Source organism: Brassica rapa, chromosome A06 (genome assembly GCF_000309985.2).
Source record: "Brassica rapa cultivar Chiifu-401-42 chromosome A06, CAAS_Brap_v3.01, whole genome shotgun sequence".
Classification (NCBI taxonomy): domain Eukaryota; kingdom Viridiplantae; phylum Streptophyta; class Magnoliopsida; order Brassicales; family Brassicaceae; genus Brassica; species Brassica rapa.
This window is the reverse complement of record NC_024800.2, coordinates 9,835,656-9,860,429: the sequence shown is the minus strand read 5'-3', so window position 1 is coordinate 9,860,429 and position 24,774 is coordinate 9,835,656. Positions and strand designations below refer to the sequence as shown.

The 24,774-nt window shown below is 31.7% G+C and overlaps 3 protein-coding genes across 4 annotated transcripts; 1 reads left to right on the top strand and 2 right to left on the bottom strand.

Moving 5' to 3' along the window:
* Positions 1-37: 37 nt before the first annotated feature.
* Positions 38-14,143, bottom strand: LOC103873066 (molybdate-anion transporter). Of its 2 annotated transcripts, none has more exons than XM_033272944.1 (8): positions 13,750-14,143; positions 13,505-13,649; positions 13,252-13,420; positions 12,651-12,921; positions 12,301-12,566; positions 12,001-12,216; positions 374-476; positions 38-252 (listed from the first exon to the last, which is right to left on the bottom strand). In XM_033272944.1, exons 1-8 carry the CDS (start codon positions 13,895-13,897, stop codon positions 164-166), a joined length of 1,407 nt encoding a protein of 468 aa, XP_033128835.1. In that variant the 5' UTR covers positions 13,898-14,143; the 3' UTR covers positions 38-163. The 2 variants fall into 2 exon arrangements, with proteins under 2 accessions (XP_033128835.1, XP_033128836.1); XM_033272945.1 differs by lacking the exons at positions 38-252; positions 374-476 and adding exons at positions 11,385-11,682; positions 11,811-11,913.
* Positions 14,144-19,915: 5,772 nt separating this feature from the next.
* On the top strand, positions 19,916-20,878 carry LOC103873065. Its single transcript, XM_009151495.3, has one exon. It carries the CDS (start codon positions 20,153-20,155, stop codon positions 20,717-20,719), a length of 567 nt encoding a protein of 188 aa, XP_009149743.1. The 5' UTR covers positions 19,916-20,152; the 3' UTR covers positions 20,720-20,878.
* Positions 20,879-21,206: 328 nt separating this feature from the next.
* LOC103873064 (zingipain-2-like) lies at positions 21,207-24,581 on the bottom strand. The gene is made up of 2 exons (XM_009151494.3): positions 22,900-24,581; positions 21,207-22,181 (listed from the first exon to the last, which is right to left on the bottom strand). The coding sequence occupies exons 1-2, from the start codon at positions 23,477-23,479 to the stop codon at positions 21,583-21,585; spliced, it is 1,179 nt and encodes a 392-aa protein (XP_009149742.2). The 5' UTR covers positions 23,480-24,581; the 3' UTR covers positions 21,207-21,582.
* Positions 24,582-24,774: the final 193 nt, after the last annotated feature.

The window sequence follows — 24,774 nt, the reverse complement described above, 5'->3', positions numbered from 1 at the left end:
TTGTTTAAGAAAAAAGAATAAGCATACTAGATATTTACCTTTTTCTTCTTTTAACTGTTCCCTTTTCTGCTCTCAATGATTAAGCGAATCAGTTTAACCCAAAAAGAAAAAAAATGACCCCTTAAAAAATAAATGAAGATTTTTTTTTTGAATATTAATTAAACTAAGAAATACTGAAAGGAACATAATCAGAGGGTAAAAGAGGGTCAACTTCTGAGTCTCGCTCCTTCATTGGACTCCGCTCTTCTCCCTCTGCAAGTACACAAACATACAGAGGTCTTATAGTAAGGCATTACCATTTACCACAAAGGCTAACACAACTTGAAATCCTATTCTTTAAGATTATAAGACCGTAAGAGAAGAAGTAACGCACTTGGGTTTTCGGAGATGACCATAAGGCGCCGTTGTAATATAGAAGCTACGAAGACGAAGATTGAGCACATACCAAACATGATTGTGATCGGAAACACATCAACCTGCACAACCACAAGATTTTTTATAGTAAAAAAGAAACAAAAAGATTTATGTGAAGAAGAAGAAGACCGGACTTATTCTTACGTTGTACAAGATGATGCAGACAGCCAATTATGTACAGAGAGAGTTTAACAGAATCTTGAAAAAAAAACTTCAAGAGAGTACTTTCCTACCATTAGAGGAATCATATGAGCCATGAATGTTGTAGATTCAGGAGAAGGAGCATATTGAGAAACGTGCGATGGATACAGAAGAAGCAGAGGTTTGATTGCTGTTGAATCCGACGACGAAGATGAAAATAATCGTCAAAAAAGTATCACCGTAAAGGGAGAAATCAAGAGACGAAGCGACACCGTGAATAGAAGCCGTTAAATTTCCGTAACTCTGCTATCAAAGCAGTCTTAGCTTAATGGTAGCGCGTGACTTTTGCCCACACCCGGTGATCTTTTGTCTTTTTGAGCAAAAAAAAAGCTCTGCTTAAACACTCTGCAGGATCAGTCGTACCGGTTTGGTTATGTAGGTAAACTGGTCAAACCGGTAATTTAGCATTCCGAATACTGGATTTTCCTGGTTCAATGCTATTTTAGCTTCGATTCAGATCAATAACAGATTGTTTACGATTTTGTAAATACATCAGAAAAAAACCTGCTTGTTGAATTTCTATCTTTGAAAATATATTATTTGTTTAATGACGATAAGTCTCTTAATAAATTTATATTTAGACAGTCTAGTCATGGATTACTATGACATAATTGCTATTACAATTAATGATAAGACTGATCCATTATTACATATATTTCTCCTTTACTGTAAAATATCATTTATTGGTGGATGCGGTGGTGGCGGCGGTGGAGGATCAGTGGGCGACGCGTGAGGAGGTCGTGGACTTCTGGGAGGGGGAGGTAATAAGTATCCATAGTCCATCAGGTTGTCAACAACCTGCATTACATATTTTGCACCACCATTAGTTTTAAATTTTTTTTATAGATTTATATAAACCACGACAGTTTTGGACTGATATATTTAGCAAACATTAAAGATAATTCGAAAATAGTGTCATTTCATGGTAAAGAGAAAATATAATCTAGAAGAAAAAAAACACCATAATCGTTTTCTAGTTTGACCAAATTTAGTCGCAGCTTAATATTATTTTTATTATCATAAGTTGACAAAAAATAAGACTGAACATGTAATTCTGTTGCTTACCTTGTCTGATGAATGTTGGCTGACTTGAGTAACTTCATCGTCCTTTTCAAATCCTACGAAAAAGCAGATGCAAATGCAAATATATATATATATATATGTACATGTATATATTTTTATTTTTGTTAATATAATCAAAGGTGTATATTAGTATTTCTACTGAAATCAAATATATTATTAAAATTTTGAAATCCGTATAAACTACACCAGAACTTGGGTAAATGGTTACAACTATTTATATAGACTTAAAAACAACTTTCTTATAGTTTTCATAAATGCTGTTTGATTTAAAATAATTATTTTTTAAGAAAAATGAAATATATTTATTAGTTGATGTCTTGATGATGATACATTGTAAACTTAAAAATGAATTTACTAAATTGCTAAAATGCTAAACCATTGTTTTTCTTAACATACGCGAATTTTTTTAATACATATATTAATTTGAAACAGATGTTGTAGTGTATTCTATTTTAATTCTTAAAGTTTAATTAATGTGTTATACTTAGAGATGGATTTTGATAACGTAATTTGTGAATACCTGAAGAACACAATGGAAATACAAGCAACAACGAGATGAAAATCACCAACTTCATCCTTGTGGATGCACGTTTTTATGAAACGTTAATTGAAGGGACTGAAATTCTCTTAAAATAAGCAATGGGATGTAAGATGAAATAACAAAAATTAAAATGCTTATTTTGTGATGAATATGGAGAAGATGACTTCTATGGTGACATCTATCTCCAATTTATAGTCTCTTTGCATTTAACTTTTTTTTTTACTTTCACTTTCTTTTTGTCCTTTACACTTTCCATTCAACATAATTATTAATTTGGAGAGATTTGCTATATTAACATCTTAAATATAAAATCTAAGAAAATTTATTAAGATTTTAAAAGCTGAATAGTGTTTTTTTTTTCAAAAAGGTTTTTAGTAAATTTGTCCACTTTTTGCGGTCTCTATAAATATTTAATAAACTTTTAAATTTTAGAATATATGTAAATTTTAGTCGGATAGTCTACCATTAAGAAAATAAGAATAAATATAAAAACAAATTCTATCAATAAAAATGAAAATGCTTATTTTGTGATGATTGTGGAGAAGATGACTTCGATGGTGACATCTATCTCCAATTTATAGTCTCTTTGCATTTAACTTTTTTTTACATGCACTTTCTTTTTGTCATTTACACTTTCCATTCAACATAATTATTAATTTGGAGAGAGTTTCTATATTAACATCTTAAATATAAAATCTAAGAACATTTATTAAGATTTTGAAAGTTGAATATTGTTTTTTTTTTCAAAATGGTTCTTAGCAATTTTTTTCACTTTTGCGGGCTCTATAAATATTAAAAAACTTTTAAATTTTAGTCGGATAGGCTATCATTTAAAAAATTAGAATGAATATAATAAAAATCTTTCAATAAAAATATTTTATTTATTTATTTTATTACGTTAAAAAGTTAGAGTGACATAATTTATATTAATAGGGATGTCATGTCATAGTGAGGTACAATTAAAAAATCTATAAATTAATAAACATCATAAATTAATCAATTTCACCAGTATTGAGTTGGGAAAATATAAAATACACCATACTTCAATAAAATAATGAGACAATGAAATTTTGAAATATTTATGTAAATATATAATCCTAATATAAAGATAAACTAATAATTATGTATATAAATGTTATACGAAATATAATAAATATTTTTTATATTTTTATCTACAGTAAATTTTATTTTAAGTTTTGTTTCATAATTCTAAATATATTTATATTATTTTATTTACACTTAAGAATATTTATGTTTACTATGTTAACACAATATAATCGAATAAAAACAATATAAGACCATAGCTCTTACTTTTATCATTATTATGTTCCAATATTTATTTCAAATGATCTACACTTTAAATATGTAAGCTCCATCTATTAATAATGATCTCGTTTTGTATAAAAAAATATATTGTATCTATAAAATTTAATCAATGCATATACCGTAAAATCAAGTATTCTTCATAATCTTACATAAATCATATTTTAAAATATATAAAATCTAAATATAATTCTGTAAATTAATAACTCTATAAACTAGGAAAATATCAAAATTTCAACAATATTAATTTATAGAGTTTTTATTGTATAGAAAAACAAATAGTTAAAAAAAAATTAGCTACGAGGCAGTGACTTATCAAAACAGAAACAGCATACGAAGATGAAGTATAAATTGTATTAAAAAAGAAACTTCTTTAAACTAGCATCAGAAATCTGGTTATTATTTTTTACATAAAGGAATTTACATTTAAAGGTATTCAAAATATTTAGCACATTACAGATACTATAAACTATTATGCATTTTTTATATAAAAAATAACTGTTGTTTCTTATACCCTTCTCTATCTCTTGTTTATTATATCCCTTTTGCTTAGCAAACACTAAACCATCCTCTCAGTTGCTCTGTCAAACTGTCAAAGCGTTCTTCTCAACATTTTTCTCTATTGATCTTGTGAGTAGAAAGTTTTGGATTTTGTCCTTTCTTTATTTGTATAAGAAGTGTTAAATCAGAGACTTCTTATAGTTTTCAAAATATAATTTCCTTTTTCTATTCAAATGACTTATCATGCATACAGTGGCGGATGCAAAGCCAAGGGTATGGGGTCATGCATATATAATGTATAATTGTATAAGACAGAAGGAGTGCCCCCAATTAGACAATTGTATATAATGTATAATTTCCCATCTACATATAATCCTGGATCTGCCCATGAATGCATGCATGTAAAGTCGGATCAACCGATTTGTTTTTCATTTTTCTTAATACTTATCAGAGCCTTATGACAAAGTTTAATTAAAAAAAAAACTAATTTAAAGTGTTTACTATGAAAATGCTAGTGATATTACATCAACAATATTATGTTTACAATACTTACAGTCTAAAACTATTGAGAATTGTAGCTGTACAAGGTACTGTATCCACAATATTATATGTACACAATTATTGTTTTAGATAAGCATACTAGATTGTCAGAAAAAAAAAAGAATAAGCATACTAGATATAAGAAATTATAACCAAATTGATAACAACATTGAAACAATAGTGTTTATATGCAGTGGTGGACCTACTAGTAATAAATATAGAGCTAATTTGCTGAATATACTAAAAAAGGTGAGATACCATAGAATGGGGGGGGGGGGGGAAATGGTAATGATAGGGGAAAAAAAATTGGAGGGATATAGTGTATGGAGTGCAAATATGGGATACTTGGTGTGTAGGGAGTACAAATTCTCATAAATATATGGTGTTACATAACCCCCACAAATTCTTATATTATTTAATTGCATATAAAATGAGAAAAATACTAGCCTACTTGCCAAAATGTGTCTATTAAACTCACTAAACCAAGATTCAATACAACTTTCTAAACCAAGATTCAATACATCTGTATCTTTGACCCTTTCAATACTTGATTGAACCCGGTTTAAATCCTCATGAGTGCGTCACTGTTTATGTGGAAATATTTTATAGTTTATGACCTCTTTTCATATAATTTGCTAAATAATACTCCTTCCATTTTATTAAGTTAGCAGTTTTAGGAAAAAAATATTTCTAAAAGAATTATTTTACAAAGTAGACTTTTTGTATTTTCTATGAAAAAATTGTGATCTTCAAAAAAATTAATTAACTTTATAGAATTACTATTGGTTAAAAAATATTAAAATTTTAAAATTACATAAACAATACATTTATTATAATGATTTAATGTGTTTTTCCTAATATGTGTGAAAACACTAAATTATATCATTGTAAAATGGAGAAAGTAAAACAGTAAAATATTATTAGATTGTTTCCTTTATTAAGGTGTTTGTCTATCGCAATTCGTAAATGGATATATGAAGTACAAAGAAAACCTTTTTATTTATGTGATCTACTTTTCACTAATGATTATAGTATACAAAAATTAAAAACACAATCATGGATGAAAAGTGAAAACTATTCTGTAGTTACCATTTATTTGAATGTCACTATGAGGTATAAAGAAAACCTTTAATTTATGTGATCTACTTTTCACTAATGATCATAATCTACAAAAATTAAAAACAAAATCATGGATGAAAAGTGAAAATTATTCTATAGTTACCATTTTTTGACTATCTAGTTATATTTTTGTTTTAGTCATACCTAGGTATAATTTAGTTAGATGAATATGGAATGAGGTACAAGATATTTATTATAAAAATCAGCATCCCTAGACCATACACGTAAAAAGCTGAGAGAAAAACATTACCTTTTTTTTTTACTGTTTCCTTTTTTACTCTCAATGATTAAGCGAATCAGTTTAACCCAAAAGAGAAAAATGACAAAATAAATCAAGAGTTTTCTTTTGAATCTATACTAATAAAAAGAACATTTGAGGCTCCATAAAGCGTCCACATCAGCAAAAAAGCCTTCTTCCAAAACATGACGCGTGACATTATTACTAAAAAAAATTAAAAATAATAAAAGTAAATTTACATATAAATAAAAATAAATAATAAGTAAATATACAATATAAGTAATAAAAATATTACATTAAACAATATATAAGTACATATACAATATAAGAAAAACATAAATAATAAGTAAATAAACAATATAAGAAACAAAAATATTACAATAAACATCTATCATAATATTATCAATTGATATAAAAATAAAAAAATTAGAATAAGTAAATAAACAATATTATTAGTATCTAAGCTTGGAGATGATAGTTTTGTAAAAAAATGTTTTGCATGTTCCACCAGCACCATTGAGGAAAAAAAACTGTCCAAGATTGTTGTATATTGAATTTAGGACTGCATCATAAGTCTTTTTCTGGTCACTGTTTAAAAGAATATGGTTTCTTTCATGTTCTCCTTTTGAGGCTCCATGAAACGTCCAAATCAGGGAAAATTCTTTTTTTTTCCGAAAGATGACAAGTGGCATTATTACTACAAAAACTAGAAATAATAAAAAGTAAATATAAATTTCTTAATTGTGTTTTACCTATTGTTTATTTTTTCTTATATTGTTTATTTACTTATTCTAATTTTTTTTCTTTTATATGAAGTGATAATATTATGATAGATGTTTAATGTAATATTTTTTTCTTATATTGTTTATTTACTTATTATTTATTTTTCTTATATTGTATATTTACTTATTTATTGTTTAATGTAATATTTATATTTCTTATATTTTATATTTACTTATTATTTATTTTTTCTTTAAAAATATATAATATAAGAAAAAAAATATTATATTAAACATCTATCGTAATATTAGAATAAGTAAATATACAATAAAATAAAAATACACAATAAGTAAATATACAATATCAGAACTAAATTAGACATTTACCTGAAAAATGTATACTAAAATAAATAATAACTAATATAGAGTAAAAGAAATAAAAATATTACATTAAACATCTCTCATAATATTAGATAACTTATTATAGAAAGTTTGGTTCTTCAAAGTTGCTAATTAACACGATTGTTACACATGGCAATTATATATTTAAGATTGTGACATGTGTTAAACTTAAAAATATATGTAATTAGATAATAACAAAAACCCAATTTGTAAAAAAGTAACTATAAATATTATTTAATAATAATTCCCCTTTTTAAAAATATTAAGCAAATAATTACATGATATCGATTTTCCTTTTAATATGTCGACATGTGTTAAAATCTCTCATGATTATATATATATATATATATATATATATATATATATATATATATATGCTAAGATAATCAATATGAAATTTGAAAATAATTTAATAGAAATAATTAATTTCAAAATTTATTTAATATTAGCTGTTTCTAGAAAATATTCTTTTTACAAATCCTAAAACAAATATTTATAAAATAACATACTTAATATTAATTTCCCTTTTCTAAAATCCTAAAGAAAATATAATTGTAAAATATATATTTTTGTCAACATTGTAAAATATTATAGTAATTTTTCTTTTAAAATTGTGATGTATATTAAAATATCTCATGGTTAATAATCATAGAAGATAAGATAAAAAAATGATTTTAAAAAAGAAGTAAGTTTAAAAATTGCTTGATAGTATTTTTTTAATAAATTTGTTTCTTTTTAAAAATTCTAAACACAAAGTAATTGTAAAATAATATATCTAACACTAATTTTCCTTTTCTAAAATCCTAAAGAAATGATAACTTTAAAAACTATTTGATAGTAATTGTCCTTTTCTAAATTGTAAACATAGGAAAATTGTAAAAGAGTGTTTATTTGTAATTTTCCTTTCTTCAAACCCTAAACAAAAATAAATTGTAGAATAATTATTTCAGTATTTTTATGAATAATCAACTTTTCTAATTAAATATTTAATTTTCTGTTTAAAAATCATAAACCAAAAGGAACTACAATTATTTACATATGTATTTTGGATTAAGCTCTCATATTTGGCCAGCAAACATAATAAGAGTAGAAAAAAAATAGTAGGTGAGTTTTTCTGCATGTTCTTTCATATCTTTGCGTGATCTTTTTTTTGTCACATGTTGACGAAATAACTAGGTTTCCTGATCGTCACATTTTTTTTCTTCTTAAACTGATGTTAATTTTTTTTGTCATAATTGTCATGCTGATGTACATTAGTTATTGCCACAATTATACTTTGGTGTTTGTACATACAACCAAATAGATGGTACGCAGTTATGTTGTTGTATAAAAATTAATGTGACTATTATGTTTATATGTGTTTGTTCTTATCCAAAATATAATGTTGTAGTTAAGTTAATGTCAATGTCAATTTATTTATGAATAATAGAATTTTATATTTGGGTGAGCTTTTATGCATGTCATTTCACATCTAAACTGATGTTCACATAATTTACTTTCTGAGATAGACAACAAATTTTTCTTGCAAAACAATGCAGCTCCTATTGAATGCATTACAACATATATATAGACAAGAATTATCTCATCTAAAAAACAATGTTTACTCCAAAAGATAAGGAATGAAAAGGTTGGTAAAGTGAATAATATGTTAATTTGATTAGACGGTGAGCAAAAAGAATATTTGTGTTCTGATAGTATTAGTAACGACAAAGAAGAAATTACAAATCAGCATATTTTGTATCTCATATATTTAAATACGTTAAAATTTTCAAGGATTCCAAATCACGAACTTGATCTCAAAATAGATATTTCAGTCATGTTATTAAAGCATTTAAATCAACGAAAAGAAATTTGCAATGGAATACTAATAACCAGCCTAGACAACATGATTACGGAAGCATAAATCCTAACTAAGATCAATAATCAACATATTCTTATTCCCAAAATAAGTCTCACACTAACAGATGCAAGATGGTCTCTCATGGACAATTGTATGCTTCACTATCAAAGAGTCACTACAACGGCATGACTCAACATTCTTAAAGTAGACACAAAACATATCAATAGTGTTCTACAAAATATTATATATCAAGAAATTTTCAATAATATATGATATATAGAAAGATGTTATAGTCACACTATTGATGCTAAAGTAGAGTAGCATGAAACAAATTTGATGTTTATCAAGCAATATATTTTATATTTAGCTGAATATCTGTCATACATATTTATTGGTGTCGTCAAATATCAATTTTGATTTTTTTTTTTGAATTTTCTTACACAATATAAATAATATAGATAGTTTACAACAATTCTATATGTTTCAATTAACTACAATATTAAAAATAATTTAAAGTGAATTTAACAGAAATAAATAATATACTATTTTAAAACACCATGATTATTGAAGTAGAAATACTAATCAAAATTTATGTAGGAAAATTGATTATTATACTAAAATAAGTCTTACACCAATATATACTGAAAAATTCAAGAACTAATGCAAAAAATATTTTTATTCTTTTTTATGTTTTTCGTAAAGTTCAAACATCAAATAAAACTCGTGCAAAGAACGGGTCCATATCTAGTATATATATACTAATAAAAGAGACATTTTGAGGCTCCATGGAGCGTCCTCATCAGCAAAAAAAATCTTCTTCCGAAATATGACACGTGATATTATTACTAAAAAATTAAAATAAAATAAAAAGTAAATATACATATAAGGAAAACTAAATCATAAGTAAATATACAATATAAGAAATAGAAATATTACATCAAACAATAAATCAGTAAATATACAATATAAGAAAAAATATAATAAGTAAATAAACAATATAAGAAACATAAATATTACATTAAGCATCTATCATAATATTATCAATTGATATAAAAGCAAAAAGACAATTAGAATAAGTAAATAAACAATATAAGAAAAAATAAACAATAGGTAAAACACAATTAAGAAATGAAAAAAAACTAAATTAAATATCTATCTCAAAAAAATGTATAGTAAAATAAATAATAAGTAAATATATAATAGAATAAATAGAAATATTATATTAAGCATCTATCGTAATACTAGAATAAATAAATATACATTATAAAGAAAAATACACAATAAGTAAATATACAATATCAGAACTAGAAAAACTAAATTAGACATTTATCTGAAAAATGTATAGTAAAATAAATAATAAGTAAATATAATGTATAATAAATAAAAATATTACATTAAACATCTATCGTAATATGAGAATAAAATAAATAATAAGTAAATATATAATATAAGAAATATAAAAACTACATTAAACATCTGAAAACATACAATAAAATAAATAATAAGTAAATGTACAATATAGGAAATAAAAATATTACATTAAAAATCTATAAATAATATTACCATTTGATATAAAAGCAAAAAAATAGAATAAGTAAATATATAATATAAAAAATAATAATAAATATATATAAGAAATGAAAAAACTACATTAAACATCTATATGAAAATGTATTGTCTTACATTTTTATTATTTACAAATATTTTTATAAGTAAATATATATAAAATATAGGAAGAAACAAATAATAAGTAAATATACAATATAAGAAATAGAAATGTTACATATTATAATAAGTAAATATAAAATATAAGAAAAATAAATAATAAGTAAATATAATATATAAGAAATAAAAATATTACATTAAATATATATCGTAATATTATCATTGATATCAAAGCAAGAAATTTAAAATAAGTAAATATACAAAATAAGAAAAGATAAACAATAAGTAAGTATACAATATAAAAACTGGAAAAACTAAATTAAACATCTATCTCAAAAATGTATAATTACATGGAAAAATGTATAGTTATATAAATAATAAGAAAATATACAGTATAAGAAATAAAAATATTACATTAAACATCTATCGTAATATTACCATTTGATATAAAAGCAAGAAAATTATAACAAATACATATACAATATAGAGAAATTTCCTACGATGGCCATTTTTAAGTTTTTGTCAAAAAAATAATCCTCAATGAGAAAAATGACCAAAAGAAGTTTTATTAAAGAGTAAAAATACATGTATACCCTAGGGTTAACTAATCTAGACTTAGGGTTTAGAGTTAAGGGGTGGGGTTTTGAGGATAGAGTTTTAAATTTAAAAAAAAATATTAAAATTTTCAAAATAAAAACGAGCTATTTTTGTCATTTTCGTTATTGAAGACTGTTTCGTGACAAAAAACTTAAAAAGATCTATTTGAGAGAATTGCCCTACAATATACGAAAAATTAAATAATAAGTAAATATACAATATATCAAACATCTATCTAAAAAATGTATAGTTTTCTGGTTTTTTCTAAGGAGATGTGTATTCACACAAACATACAATTCAAAATTTTATTGTTGTTCAGAATACAATATCCAAGAAAATAGCTATATAGTTAACATTTGAACATCAAAATAGCATCGTGCATAGCGCGGATTAACTCCTAGTATTAATTAAAATAAGAAATACTGAAAGGAACATAATCATAGGGTAAGAGGGTCAACTTCTGAGTCTGGCTCCTTCATTGGACTCAGCTCTTCTCCCTCTGCAAGTACACAAACATACAGAGGTCTTCTTATACTACTAAGGCATTACCATTTACCAAAAAAAGCTAACACAACTTGGAATCTTATTCTTTAAGATTATAAGACCGTAAGGGAAGAAGTAACGCACTTGGGTTTTCGGAGATGACCATAAGGCGCCATTGTAATATAGAAGCTACGAAGACGAAGATTGAGCACATACCAAACATGATTGTGATCGGTAACGCATCAACCTGCACAACCACAAGCTTTTTTATAGTAAAAACAAAAAACAAAAAGATTTATGTGAAGAAGAAGAAGAAGACCAGACTTATTCTTACGTTGTACAAGACGATGCAGACAAAGAGGTTAAGCGGAACACGGAAGAAGTTCATTATGGTGCTTCTCGCTTCTTCAGGGATATACTGTGATCTCATCTTCATTATCGATGCCGAAAATATTCCTATACAAGCCTCGAAAACACAGAAACCAAGTAGCTGGATGGAGCAAGTTAATGACAAGCCTTCCTCTTTCACCTTTGACGGAGTCACCAAGACCTGACCAAACATGTTTTTATTATAAAAATATTTGGTTAAACATAAGAGATAACAATGTAGGTTCAGACCAACCCTGAGACATACACTTGTTGTAATGGGAAGCAGAAGGGAAGCAGCGGATACTAGAAATACAATTTGCATGTATTTCTCTACTCTGAGAGATGAGCGGGCCATGAGACGAGCTGCAAGGGAGCTTCCCAACATTGAAGCCAACATGAAGGTTGCAAAGACGAAGCCGTGTGGGATTTCTTCATTGTTTGGGCTAAGAGCCGGTGTCCAGAGGAAAACAAATGTGTACATTGAGGCTTCAAACAGAGATTGAATAGCACCCAACAATGCAATCTTTTCGTCTGAGAAATAAACAGAGACTCTGTTAGAGATAATGAGCAAGCACAGTTCAAATCAACAGTTTTTAATGTTAACTTTGACCCTGCCTGAAGCAATTGCTATTGCAGCGACTTTGAACTGAGTCATCAAATCTTTGCTGTCAGATGGATCTCCGAAATTCTCAGACCATGTTGTCAATATGATGACCATTCCAATTGCAAGAAAGCAAGAAGCGGCGTCAAAGGGAGCAACAGGACCAAAGAAAAAAATGTCGACAAGTAAATTACCAAACAACCCAGAGAGAATAGCCACCAGACCATTCCCAAAGAAAACAGCGTTAGAGATTGTCAGTGACAGCCACTGTTGGTCAAAGTTCCTCTGTGCATAGTTTTTCAGAAAAAAGCAAAAAAAAAAATTCACATCAGCCATGGCTAACACTAAGAGTCTTTACTTTCTTCAACATCCAACTTTGTATAAAAAAAAATTCAAATGAGCTTTGCTATGTTCTAGAACAATCCAATTTCGAGAAACTATTGTTTTTACAACCATCAAGAATTGACTGTGCCACTCATCAGAGAAGCAGACATGGCATGGAGTTAGACTATGTTCTATCAAAACACTAACAAGCATCTAAGAAACATAGAGTTCGAACACCTAGCTAGACTCATGATTCATTCACAAGTAGAAAAAAATAAGAGTAAGGCAGACCTTGTTGTGCTCAGCAATGAGCCAAGATTCGAAGGCAGAATTCAAGAGAGAAGTAGCAATACCACCCAAGATACGACCGACCATTAAAACTCTGTACTGTGGAGAGTGCTTGGTGATGCAGCTAAGAATGTAAACAATGCAGTACGTAACACATGCCCTCTTCCGACCACTGAATCCAAAACACACACAGATATAAGTTCTCCTCTGACAACACATAGAACTTGAAAAAAAAAAAAGGAAAGAGGATTCTCACTGTTTGTCAGCAAGAGAGCCAACAATGGTTCCAAACAACATAGAGGAGCCGAAACCAGCAATGAAAAGCTGACCAATATCTCGTTTACCAAAACCATAAGTGCTGTAAAGATAATACACATAAGGTCCCTGAAGCCAATCCCCAGCTGTAGCAACATAAAAATCATATGCACGATAGAGTAGCAAACGTATACATAAATTGCATCTGATTCAATCGAGTACACAAGTGGATGATGAGGCACGTACCCATCATGATGGAGAACACTAGGATGTAATTGTTTTTGAAGGAATTGAAGGAAGAAGAAGTGTTTTGATCCTTGTTTCTCTTGCTCATTTCCAAAGCCACCACTACGGCAGCCATCACTCCGAACACCAAGTAGTAGAATACCTCCATTGTTACTTTTGCTTCTCTCTCTCCCACTCAGAGTTAGAGAGCCATAATAAGCTTGAGTGAGTGACTGAATAGGCCTACATATCCGGGCTGTCGGATTTAAAGTCATACGGATATTCAGTTGTAATAATAGGAAACAAATATCAGAATATTGGGAAAATGATCATTTAATTCCCTCAACAATTTGATATTAACACATTTCATTCCCAAACTATTTGACTATGCAACATAATTCCTCAACTCTATGTTGACTTAACAAAATTAGACGTCTAATTCCTTAACTCAGAGTGAGTATTCTTTTGTTTAATCTAATTCCATGTATGTAAACTGGCAAAGCTCTACGGCTGTCAAACTAGTTCTCGCTTCTATCATTCATCCTGCACATACAACACAACTCTTGGCTTAAGAGAAATGGAACTTTATTGGCGATAGATACAAATATATTTAGGATTTATCTGTATTGTTAGATAACGATAGTTGTGTCTCTATCTCCTATTTGTAAGGGGTTTTAGAGGTTCCTCTGTTATGTATATATACGGCAGAAGCCGGTGTGAATAAAATACAAGTGTTCGATATCTTACTCTACATGGTATCAGAGCATCGATCATTCTAAATCACAAAAAGTTCGTTCAAATTCGTTTGTTTGTTCAAAGTCAGAACAAAGTTCGTTAGTGACGATGTCGGACGTAGACACAAAGAGTGTAGAAGAAACTACGGCCATAGTAAAGAAGACCGGAGGTTCTGTCGCTGAGTCAGCGCCACCTTCCCCGTATAGATTGTATGGATCCGATAATCCAGGGTCTATGATTACCTCGGTCACGTTGACTGGAGATAATTATAATCAGTGGGCAAACGAGATGCTTAACGCACTCCAAGCCAAGCGCAAGATAGGGTTCATAAACGGAACTCTACTAAAGCCGACAATGGAGAGTTCAGACTATGAAGATTAGATGGCTGTAAATTCAATGATCGTAGGATGGATACGTTCTTCCATTGATCCAAAGGTTAAGTCGTCTGTGTCGTTCATATCTGATGCTAGTCAGCTGTGGTCAGAATTGAAACAACGATTTTCGGTTGGAAACAAAGTAAGAATTCATCAGCTCAAAGCTCAATTGGCTTCTTGTCGTCAAGATGGGCAGAGTGTGCTTGAATATTATGGTAGGTTGTGTTCGCTCTGGGAAGAGTATGCGATCTACAGGCCGTTGCCAATGTGTACTTGTGGAGTTGCTTTGGATATCTCAAAAGAAAGAGAAGATGACAAAGTACATCAGTTTCTGATGGGTCTTGATGACTCACGATATGGTGGGCTGTGTACAACACTCATTGGGACAGATCCGCTGCCAACTATTGGTGAAGTGTACTCAAAGGTAATCAGAGAGGAGCAGAGGTTGTCAGCTTCTCGAGCTCGTGAGCAACATCAGGAAGCAGTTGGCTTTGTTGCTCGACAAGGTGAAGAATATTCTCGCGATGAAAGTCAAAGCAGCTTGAAGAGTGACTCAATACTTCGTCCAAGGGATCGTGGGGTCACATGTTCACACTGTGGACGTACTGGTCATGAGAAGAAAGATTGCTGGTCTCTCAATGGTTTTCCAGATTGGTGGAACGATCGTAGTGGTGGAGGACGAGGAAGAGGTAGAGGTGCTCGAGGTGCTGGTAATGGCAGTGGTCGCGGATGGGGTCAGGTGTCTGCGGCTCATGCTACAAGCTCGAACGCTTCAGCTTTTCCTGAGTTCACTCAGGATCAATGGAAGGTTTTGTCTCAGATGATCCATGAGAAGTCTGGTGCCGATAAACTTTCTGGTAAGAACAAGTTCGGTGATGTAATACTTGACACTGGCGCCTCCCATCACATGACTGGACAGCTTTCTCTGTTGACAAATGTGGTACCTATATCACCATGTTCGGTGGGTTTTGCTGATGGTAGCAAAACGTTTGCTCTCAGTATGGGAAGTTTCCCGCTTTCGGGAAAAGTATCGTTAGACAAAGTTCTTTATGTGCCGTCTCTGAATTGCACTTTGATCTCAGTCTCTAAAATTCTGAAACAAACAGGATGTCTTGCTACATTTACTGATACTATTTGTGTTTTACAGGACCGTTTCTCGAGGACTCTGATTGGAACCGGTGAAGAGCGTGATGGGGTTTACTACTTGACGGATGTAGCCACTGCGAAGGTTCACAGAGTTAGTGCTTCAGCTGATCAGTCTTTGTGGCATCGACGTTTGGGACATCCGAGTTTTTCAGTGCTTTCAGCGTTACCTTTGTTTTCTTCTGTTCCTGTTAGCTCTAGTTCTTGTGATGTTTGCTTCCGCGCTAAACAAACTAGAGAAGTTTTTCCAGACAGTTATAATAAATCGAATGAGTGTTTTTCTTTAATCCATGTTGATGTCTGGGGTCCGTACCGTGTTCCATCATCCTGTGGTGCGGTTTATTTCTTAACAATTGTTGATGATCACTCTCGAGCAGTATGGACGTATATGCTACTCGAAAAATCTGAAGTTCGTAATGTTCTTCTCAATTTCTTTGCCTATGCTGAAAAGCAGTTTGGTAAAACAGTTCGAACTGTTCGAAGTGACAATGGAACTGAGTTTATGTGCATGTCTTCCTACTTTCGTGAGCAAGGGATAGTTCACCAAACTTCTTGTGTTGGCACTCCACAGCAGAATGGTCGCGTGGAGCGCAAGCATAGACACATTCTCAACGTCTCGAGGGCGTTACTGTTTCAGGCTAACTTGCCTATCACGTTTTGGGGAGAAGCGGTTCTAACTGCAGCTTACCTCATTAATCGTACTCCTACAGCTGTTCTCAAGGGTCGCTCTCCATTTGAAGTTCTTCATGGAACTAAACCGGACCTGTCACTGCTGCGCGTCTTCGGTTCGGCTTGCTATGTTCATCGTGTGGCTCGTGATAAGGACAAGTTCAGCGAAAGAAGTCGTGCCTGTGTTTTTGTTGGTTATCCTTTTGGCAAAAAGGGATATAAAGTGTTTGATATGGATCGCAACGAGTTTATTGTTTCACGAGATGTGATCTTCAGGGAAGATGTGTTTCCCTATGCTGATGGTGGTGCCTCTCCTCTACCGTTACCAGCCATTCCTGATGAAGGGATAGACGAAGACTGGTTAGTTGGTTCCCCTGTACAAGCAAGGGGGAGTGATCACTTGACACCTGTCGTCTCTGTTGACAATGATTCATCGTCTGAAAAGTCTGTGACTGCAGAGGAAGTTGACGAGTCTAAGGTTGCAGAACCTCTTCCTGAACCTGTGCAAAAAGACGGTTCATCAGACAGTGCTTCTTCTGAACCTGCTGCAGAGACCTCAACTGAAATTGTTCCTGCTGTCGTAGATCATAGTCCTACTCCCACTCCTGGAGTTGCACCATCAGAACCAACTGAGCAACTTGGTCGTGGTATGCGTTCTCGAGCACCGTCTGTCAAGCTCCACGACTACATCACGTACAATGCAGAAGTAAAGTCTCTAGTCAGCATGTCTACTGAAACCCATCACGCTCCCATCGTTCCTATTGCTCAGTCCTCGGCCTCGGTTCAAGGTAACTCACTGTATCCCTTAACCAACTATATTTCTGACTCTAACTTTTCACCCAAGCATCGTGTGTTCTTAGCAACTATTACAGCAGCTACAGAACCTAAACATTTTAAAGAAGCAGTTGGCGTCAAAGTTTGGGACGATGCAATGACAGTTGAGATAGTCGCTCTTGAGGGTCAGCACACGTGGGATATTGTTGATTTGCCGCCTGGAAAAGTGGCCATTGGTAGTCAGTGGGTCTACAAGATTAAATATAATGCTGACGGTACCATTCGGAGATACAAAGCTCGAGTAGTTGGTTGTGGCAATAAACAGATTGAAGGTCGGGACTATACGGAGACGTTTGCTCCAGTGGTTAAGCTAACCACAGTACGTACGTTACTTAAGCTTGTTGCTGCCAAACAGTGGGAGGTGTATCAAATGGATGTCAATAATGCGTTTCTTCATGGAGACCTTGAAGAAGAAGTGTATATGCTACTTCCTCCTGGTTTTCGTCATTCTCACCCTAATAAAGTGTGTCGTCTCCGCAAGTCTCTCTATGGACTCAAGCAGGCTCCTCGGTGCTGGTTTAAGAAGCTGTCGGATGCTTTGCTTAAATTTGGGTTTGTTCAGTCTTATGATGACTATTCACTCTTCTCCTATATCCATCGTGGAGTTGAGATTCGTGTTCTTATCTACGTCGATGATCAAATCATTTGTGGTAACCATAGTCGTATGATTCAAAAGTTCAAAGAGTATTTGGGGAAGTGTTTCTCAATGAAGGATCTCGGCAAGTTGCAGTATTTCTTAGGGATAGAAGTCAGCAGAGGACCCGAAGGAATGTTTTTGTCTCAGCGCAAGTATGCACTAGATATTATTTCAGACACAGGTAACTTGGGTGCCAAGCCAGCGGCGACTCCACTGGAACAGAATCATCATCTTGCCACTGTCGACAGCCCAACTTTGTCTGACCCAAAGAAGTATCGACGTTTGATGGGACGCTTGATCTATCTCACTCATACTCTACCTGAGTTGAGTTACTGTGTTCATCTTCTTTCGCAGTTCATGAAGAAACCTAAGGAAGCTCATTGGGATGCTGCGATTCGTGTTGTTCGCTTTCTGAAAGGGACAGTTGGGCAAGGTATCTTTCTCAGTTCTCGTCCCGATCTGTCTCTTACTATCTACTGCGACTCAGATTGGTCTTCATGCCCACTAACCCGGCGGTCGCTGAGTGCGTTTGTGGTCATGTTGGGTGACTCGCCCATTTCCTGGAAGACTAAAAAGCAGAAAACAGTTTCACATTCTTCTGCTGAAGCAGAGTATCGGTGTATGGCAGTTGGTCTTCGAGAAGTTAAATGGCTTCGCAAGCTGTTAAAAGGATTGGATGTTGAACAACTTGCGCCCACTAGGTTTTTCTGTGACAGCAAAGCTGCTATTCACATTGCTACAAACCCAGTTTTTCATGAGCGTACGAAGCACATCGAAAATGACTGCCACTCTGTACGGGATGCTGTCAAAAGTGGTTTGATTAACCTTCATCATATTCGAACAACAGAACAGGTTGCAGACATATTGACAAAGGTGCTTGGTCGTGCCCAGTTTAGTACATTGTTGTCCAAGTTGGGCGTTCGGAACCTCCACTCTCCAACTTGAGGGGGAGTATTGGCGATAGATACAAATATATTTAGGATTTATCTGTATTGTTAGATAACGATAGTTGTGTCTCTATCTCCTATTTGTAAGGGGTTTTAGAGGTTCCTCTGTTATGTATATATACGGCAGAAGCCGGTGTGAATAAAATACAAGTGTTCGATATCTTACTCTACAAACTTACAACATTCGTTGCATAAACTGCACCTGGTAAAGAACAGATTTTATGGGAGGAGCAATCTTCATTTCTTCCTCGAGTAATAATTTACGGAGTTACCACAGTCAATTTCAAAACTTAATCCCACAACATTGTTAATCTAACAAATCTAGCAAATTGGAACCATAATGATTTGTCTCGCATTAGTCTTTGCTTTTAAAACGGTCTCGTTTCTTGTTTTCACTTTTCTCCACTTTAATTTTTTTTGGAACCTAAATCTCTTTATTTTCTTGGGAATTGTAGATAGAGTTGATGATCATTGGTTGACCTACCACTATGGTTGATCACCACACTCACATTTTGGTAAACAAAGTCGTTTGTTTCCCAAGTTATGCAACATATTTAATTGATCCCCATGTACCAAACTCATTGTTAAGTTTTATTCGTGGGACCCTTTTTATATTTAAATCCCTAACCATAACAAATTAATACTACTGAGTGTTTACATCCACAAAAAGATTTTGTATAATTTCACATAAACACTCCCACTTAAGTATTAGATAAGTTAGCTCTTAAACACATTATGAAAACTAACATGGCAAACCAATATTAAAGAAACGCAACAAACTTTCATTGGAAAGACTTCAAACCAAAGGAACTCACAAATGTAGTCTATAAGCATAACATCATTGCATTCAACCAAATCACCAAACAAATTTTTCATCATCATTTTTTTCTTACGTTAATCACGAAAACGCGATCATTATTGACGTGTAAAATCATAATATAAAGAAGGCTAACAACTACGTTTTGGAATATATACGATACATTCTATGGAGACAAAGACGTGGAGAGATAAATTAAAGAGTATAAATAATATTCATATCACCAATTAGCTTATTCTTGAGCACATCATTTAACTACTTGTAAACAATGACATTCGTTCACCTACTGGTCTCTCTTCTCATCTGCATTACCTTCACGTCGTCTATCTCCGTCGTCCCTGACCCATCAACACAAGACCTAATCAACAGAATATGCAAACAAACAATCGACTTCAAGTTCTGTAATAAAACCATCACATCTCAGCTAATTAGACGACGCACATCCATCAAGACAATCGCGAAGCTAACCGCGGCAAAAGCATGGATCAACGCCATAGAAACGCTTGACAACATCGAAGGTTCTCTTCTTCCCAAAGCCAAAGACCGTAGAAGCAAAGAAGAGTTCGCTGCTTGCAGGAAAGCGTATAGATTGGTGGATGCTCATCTTGACAACGCGTTGAAGTATTTGTATCTTAAAGATTATCGGTTCATGAGAGCGTATCAAGCTCTTGCGCTTGTGAATATTTCGATGTGTAGGACGAGTTTCTTTCACCCTACGCCTATGGTTTATGCGAACTGGAATATGAAGATCTTGACGGATATAGCGATTTATGCTGGCAAGATTCTTGCTCCTCCTCCTCCTCTAAGGACCAAGACCAAGAAGAAGACACCGTGAGGGTCATCGTTTCGGAGTCGAAGCTTGATTTTGTTATTTTTATTATTGAATCCAGTAGTGTTTTTCAGATTTATTCAAACAAATTTTAGTTTTTATATACTGTAGATGTAAAAATCTCTTTGATGGCATCATTTTTGTTTTATTGTTACATTTTCTTTATCCTGTTTTCGTGGGCAGACATGCCTGTAATGTTGTTAATAATTCTAGCTCCATTGCAATATTTGGGCAGAAAATAGCAGAACTGAATTTTTTCGTAATGTTTTGGCAAGAAATTTCCACACAAAACATGTGTTGAAACCGTAACTTTCAAAATTTAACGCAACCACTAGATCAGCTTGTTGGATTTTAGTTTGGGATCAGGCCTGATCTCTTATTATGTGAATGCATTCTCGGAATTTTTTTTATCTTTTGTTCTTTCTTTTAGCTCCTTTTTGACTTTTTGATGTAACTGCAGAACGTTTTGAACTAAATATCTATTGGTATGTAAATCGTCTCTTCGAAGTTGTTCAAGACAGGAGTGCCAAAGTTCAACCTCAAGCTGGTGTTATGAGTCATCATGATTTTCAATGAATCTAGGGCCAGGTTTAATAACTTGATAAGAGTCATTTACGAAGTGGCTAAGTTCCATTGTTTACTTCCAGAAAGACTGGTCAGTATATGTTTGGACATAGATCTAATAATTACCACAAAATAGTTATACATTACTACACCAACGTCGACATACATGGTTTCATCAACATAAATTCCAAAATAGAAATAACCAACGAAAACGCCGGTATATAGTTTCATAAGATATCCGATAATGATGTTGTCAATTACTATGAACAACCCCATGTAAATATATTCGAACAACATAACAGGATTCATGCAAGTGGATAGTAAGCAAAATGGGCCAAACCACACGTTCCTTCAGGTGCATCCACGTCTCTCTTGATTCTCATGTAACCATTTTCTCCCCAATTTTCTCCCCATGAGTTTTTCAATAACCAGTACTTAGTCCCTTCTTCACTAATCCCATAACCAACAATCGTAACCGCATGAGTCTGGTGCGTCCCACAGTACTCTCCGTCAAATATCCCCCCGGAGTATTGCATAAACGCAGCCCCTGATCCAGCTATCGCCACAGAAACAGGCTGTTTAGATACCGCTTTTAGCAATGCTTCCTCGTTATCACTTGGAACCGTCTCGTATCCGCTTATGGTAGCAGCAATGAAATCAGTAACTTGGGTGGCTGAAGAACATGTTCCTTGTGATTCTTGGTAAGGATAGTTATCCTCCGTGGTGATTCCTTGGTTGTTAATAATGTACTCAAAAGCTTTAGACATTATCCCTCCATTGCATCCATTGTTAAAGTCTCTGCTACAATCCACCAGCTGCTGTTCTGACAGGGATACAAGATCACCTTTTGCAATCTTTGTAATACCTTCCACGGCTGCCACCGCCGAGAAAGCCCAACAACATCCTGTTCCATGTTTCCAGAAATTTCATTTTATATTCTCTCTTGAAATGTGATAAGAAAGAAACACCCAAAAATTTGGTGGACCACATGTGGGCTAATGATTGCACCAATGTTCAAGAAATCGGTAGATGGTAATTAGGCGTTAACATTCTTTATTCGGATTATTCAGGCTTTTATTCGTCTATACCTCAATGCAATTATTTATTTATTATGTGTCTTATATTTATATTACATATATTAAGTTTTTGTGTTTAATTTCAACTTACTTTAATGAAATATTTAAAAAGTAGATATAGAAAAAACAAAATTGGAGAGAAAAAGATAATCATTTATTTATAGAAATAATTGATGGTGAAGATGATATAATTAAATGAGTCATAATCTATTTTAGGTTAAGTGATTTAACCAATTTAAACCAGATTAGATCGATTTAAAAATTTAAACTGATTTAGACAATTTTAACCGATTTAAGCAATTTAAATCAGATTTTTAGAAAATTGTTTCGGTTATTACTGATTTGCCGTATAGGCGGGATGCCTCATAAGGTGGCACCTGAACTTTAGAACATTAATTTGTACTATATAATGTTAGCACTTTGTACTAGTATCAAGTATCATCACGTTGTGTCATCATTTTAATCTAAATCTAGTAAAATACGTATTGTTTTAAAAAAAAAATTATAAGGTACTATAGAGTATATAGAGTTATGATAATTAATTACCACATTGGCCTTGGTTCTTAACTGATGTAACGGCCCCCTCCTGTCTCCAGTCCAAGCTCTCACCGGTTTCATTGACATTTTCATATCTGAACGACATAGTCTTGTCGGTTTCTGAAACTTCGTTCGTACCTTCGGGGACCACTAGGCCCATGTACTTCGCCCGGAACTCCTTGTCGGTGAGATCAGAAAACTGGTTGACATCCAACTTGAACGTTATGTTCGTATTCATGTTGAATGTCTCAATGAACTCTAAGTTCTTCTTAAAGATCTCGAATCTACTCGCTTGTTCAGAATTGTCGGAGTAAACACGATGGAATCGAGACATCCATTGCACATGTTTCTTTATGGCGGAAGCTTTGAAGACTCCTCCACGAGATGTGGCTCCAGAGGTTATGTAACTCAGCACAATGGACATAATCAAGAAAACTATCGAAGCCATTCTTTTAGATAGAGAAAAGTAGGAGATGTTTTGATATAAATGCTTTGGTTTATATGACTTGGTTGCCAAGAAACTATGGTAACGTGGTGTTATATAGAGATTATAGATTAACTTATGAAGTGAGGTGCATATACGGTGCATGTTTTTCCGTTTGAATATTCTACATGTTACGAAGAAGATATTTTGCTAGCTTCTCGTTGCTAATTTTCTACACGTTACGAAATCAAGTAAATGCCCAATACGTACGTATATATATTTTTTCTGCTTTTGAGAAGAACCAGACAATATAGGTTCGCGCAATCCACAGACGTTTGTTGGGGTCTGGCCGTAGATACCGCAACTTCCAGAGTTCAAATTTCATTTTTTCAGAAATAAATAATTATTCGTTTTGTTGTGTTCTGTTTTTCAAAAGAGATTTACTAACAAAAACTAAAAGAAGTATTTTTTTTTTTGAACACAAGTACACAACTAAAAGAAGTATATACACTACAAAAGATCTATACTATTAAAATAGAAGTCATGACTTCTTTAATGTGTGATATTTTAAATGGACCATTCCTAGAAAGTTGCTCACATTATTTATTTTTTGTATTTTCATAACAATATCCTAACAAGATATTTAATTCTCTTTTTATTTCATCAAAATGTTATTAGATATGGATATTTTCGAAAATATATTTATTCCATCAATATATAATTATAGTTGCATATAACCATTTATAATATACTTAATAATAATAACATTTAATTATTCTAGAGTTAATACCTGCATATGATCTAATTAGTAATAATAATAATAATTAATATTTATTATGCAAATAAAATCATGTTAAAATTACACTATGCAAATAATAAAATTGAATAAAAAAAAATGTCATTATTATTATTTATGTTATACATTATACATGTATCAATATTTATTAAGATATTGTGTTAACAAAAATGTACTGATAAATATATAATATTTTAAAATACATTTCTATGGATTCAACCATATACTGGTTTTAATTTGGACCATTCCTTAAAATTTTATTAAATTTTACATGAAGTAATTATAATATTATAGTATTTATCTTTATAATTGAATACAAATGATTTTTTAAACAAAGTTATAAACTAAATCTTTTAAAAACATTTTTAGAATTATTTTAAATTGTATATATAAAAGTAGTTAATTTTAAATTATTTATCATAAACTATAATTAGAAATTAAAGTTTATTTTAGTTTTGATTTATATATGAAAATTTAAAGTTATACAGAGTATTATAATTATATATTCAATGATAATAAAAATTTCAGCTGATTAATTTTCAAAAATAAAAATTACAAAGATTTTGTTAGAAAAATTCATTTTTATTTCAAATTAAAAGAAGATATTTTATCCAACTTAGTGTATATCTCAAATATGATGTTTACGACAAACTTATTTTGAAGT

Coding starts and splice junctions, on each gene's coding strand:
- LOC103873066 (XM_033272944.1), bottom strand. CDS start 13,897: ATGGAGGTATTCTACTACTTGGTGTTCGGAGTGATGGCTGCCGTAGTG. Junction 12,567..12,650: donor TGCAATAGCAATTGCTTCAG/GCAGGGTCAAAG, acceptor TTTATTTCTCAG/ACGAAAAGATTGCATTGTTG. Junction 253..373: donor GGTCATCTCCGAAAACCCAA/GTGCGTTACTTC, acceptor GTGTACTTGCAG/AGGGAGAAGAGCGGAGTCCA.
- LOC103873065 (XM_009151495.3), top strand. CDS start 20,153: ATGACATTCGTTCACCTACTGGTCTCTCTTCTCATCTGCATTACCTTC.
- LOC103873064 (XM_009151494.3), bottom strand. CDS start 23,479: ATGCACCGTATATGCACCTCACTTCATAAGTTAATCTATAATCTCTAT. Junction 22,182..22,899: donor TAAGAACCAAGGCCAATGTG/GTAATTAATTAT, acceptor AACATGGAACAG/GATGTTGTTGGGCTTTCTCG.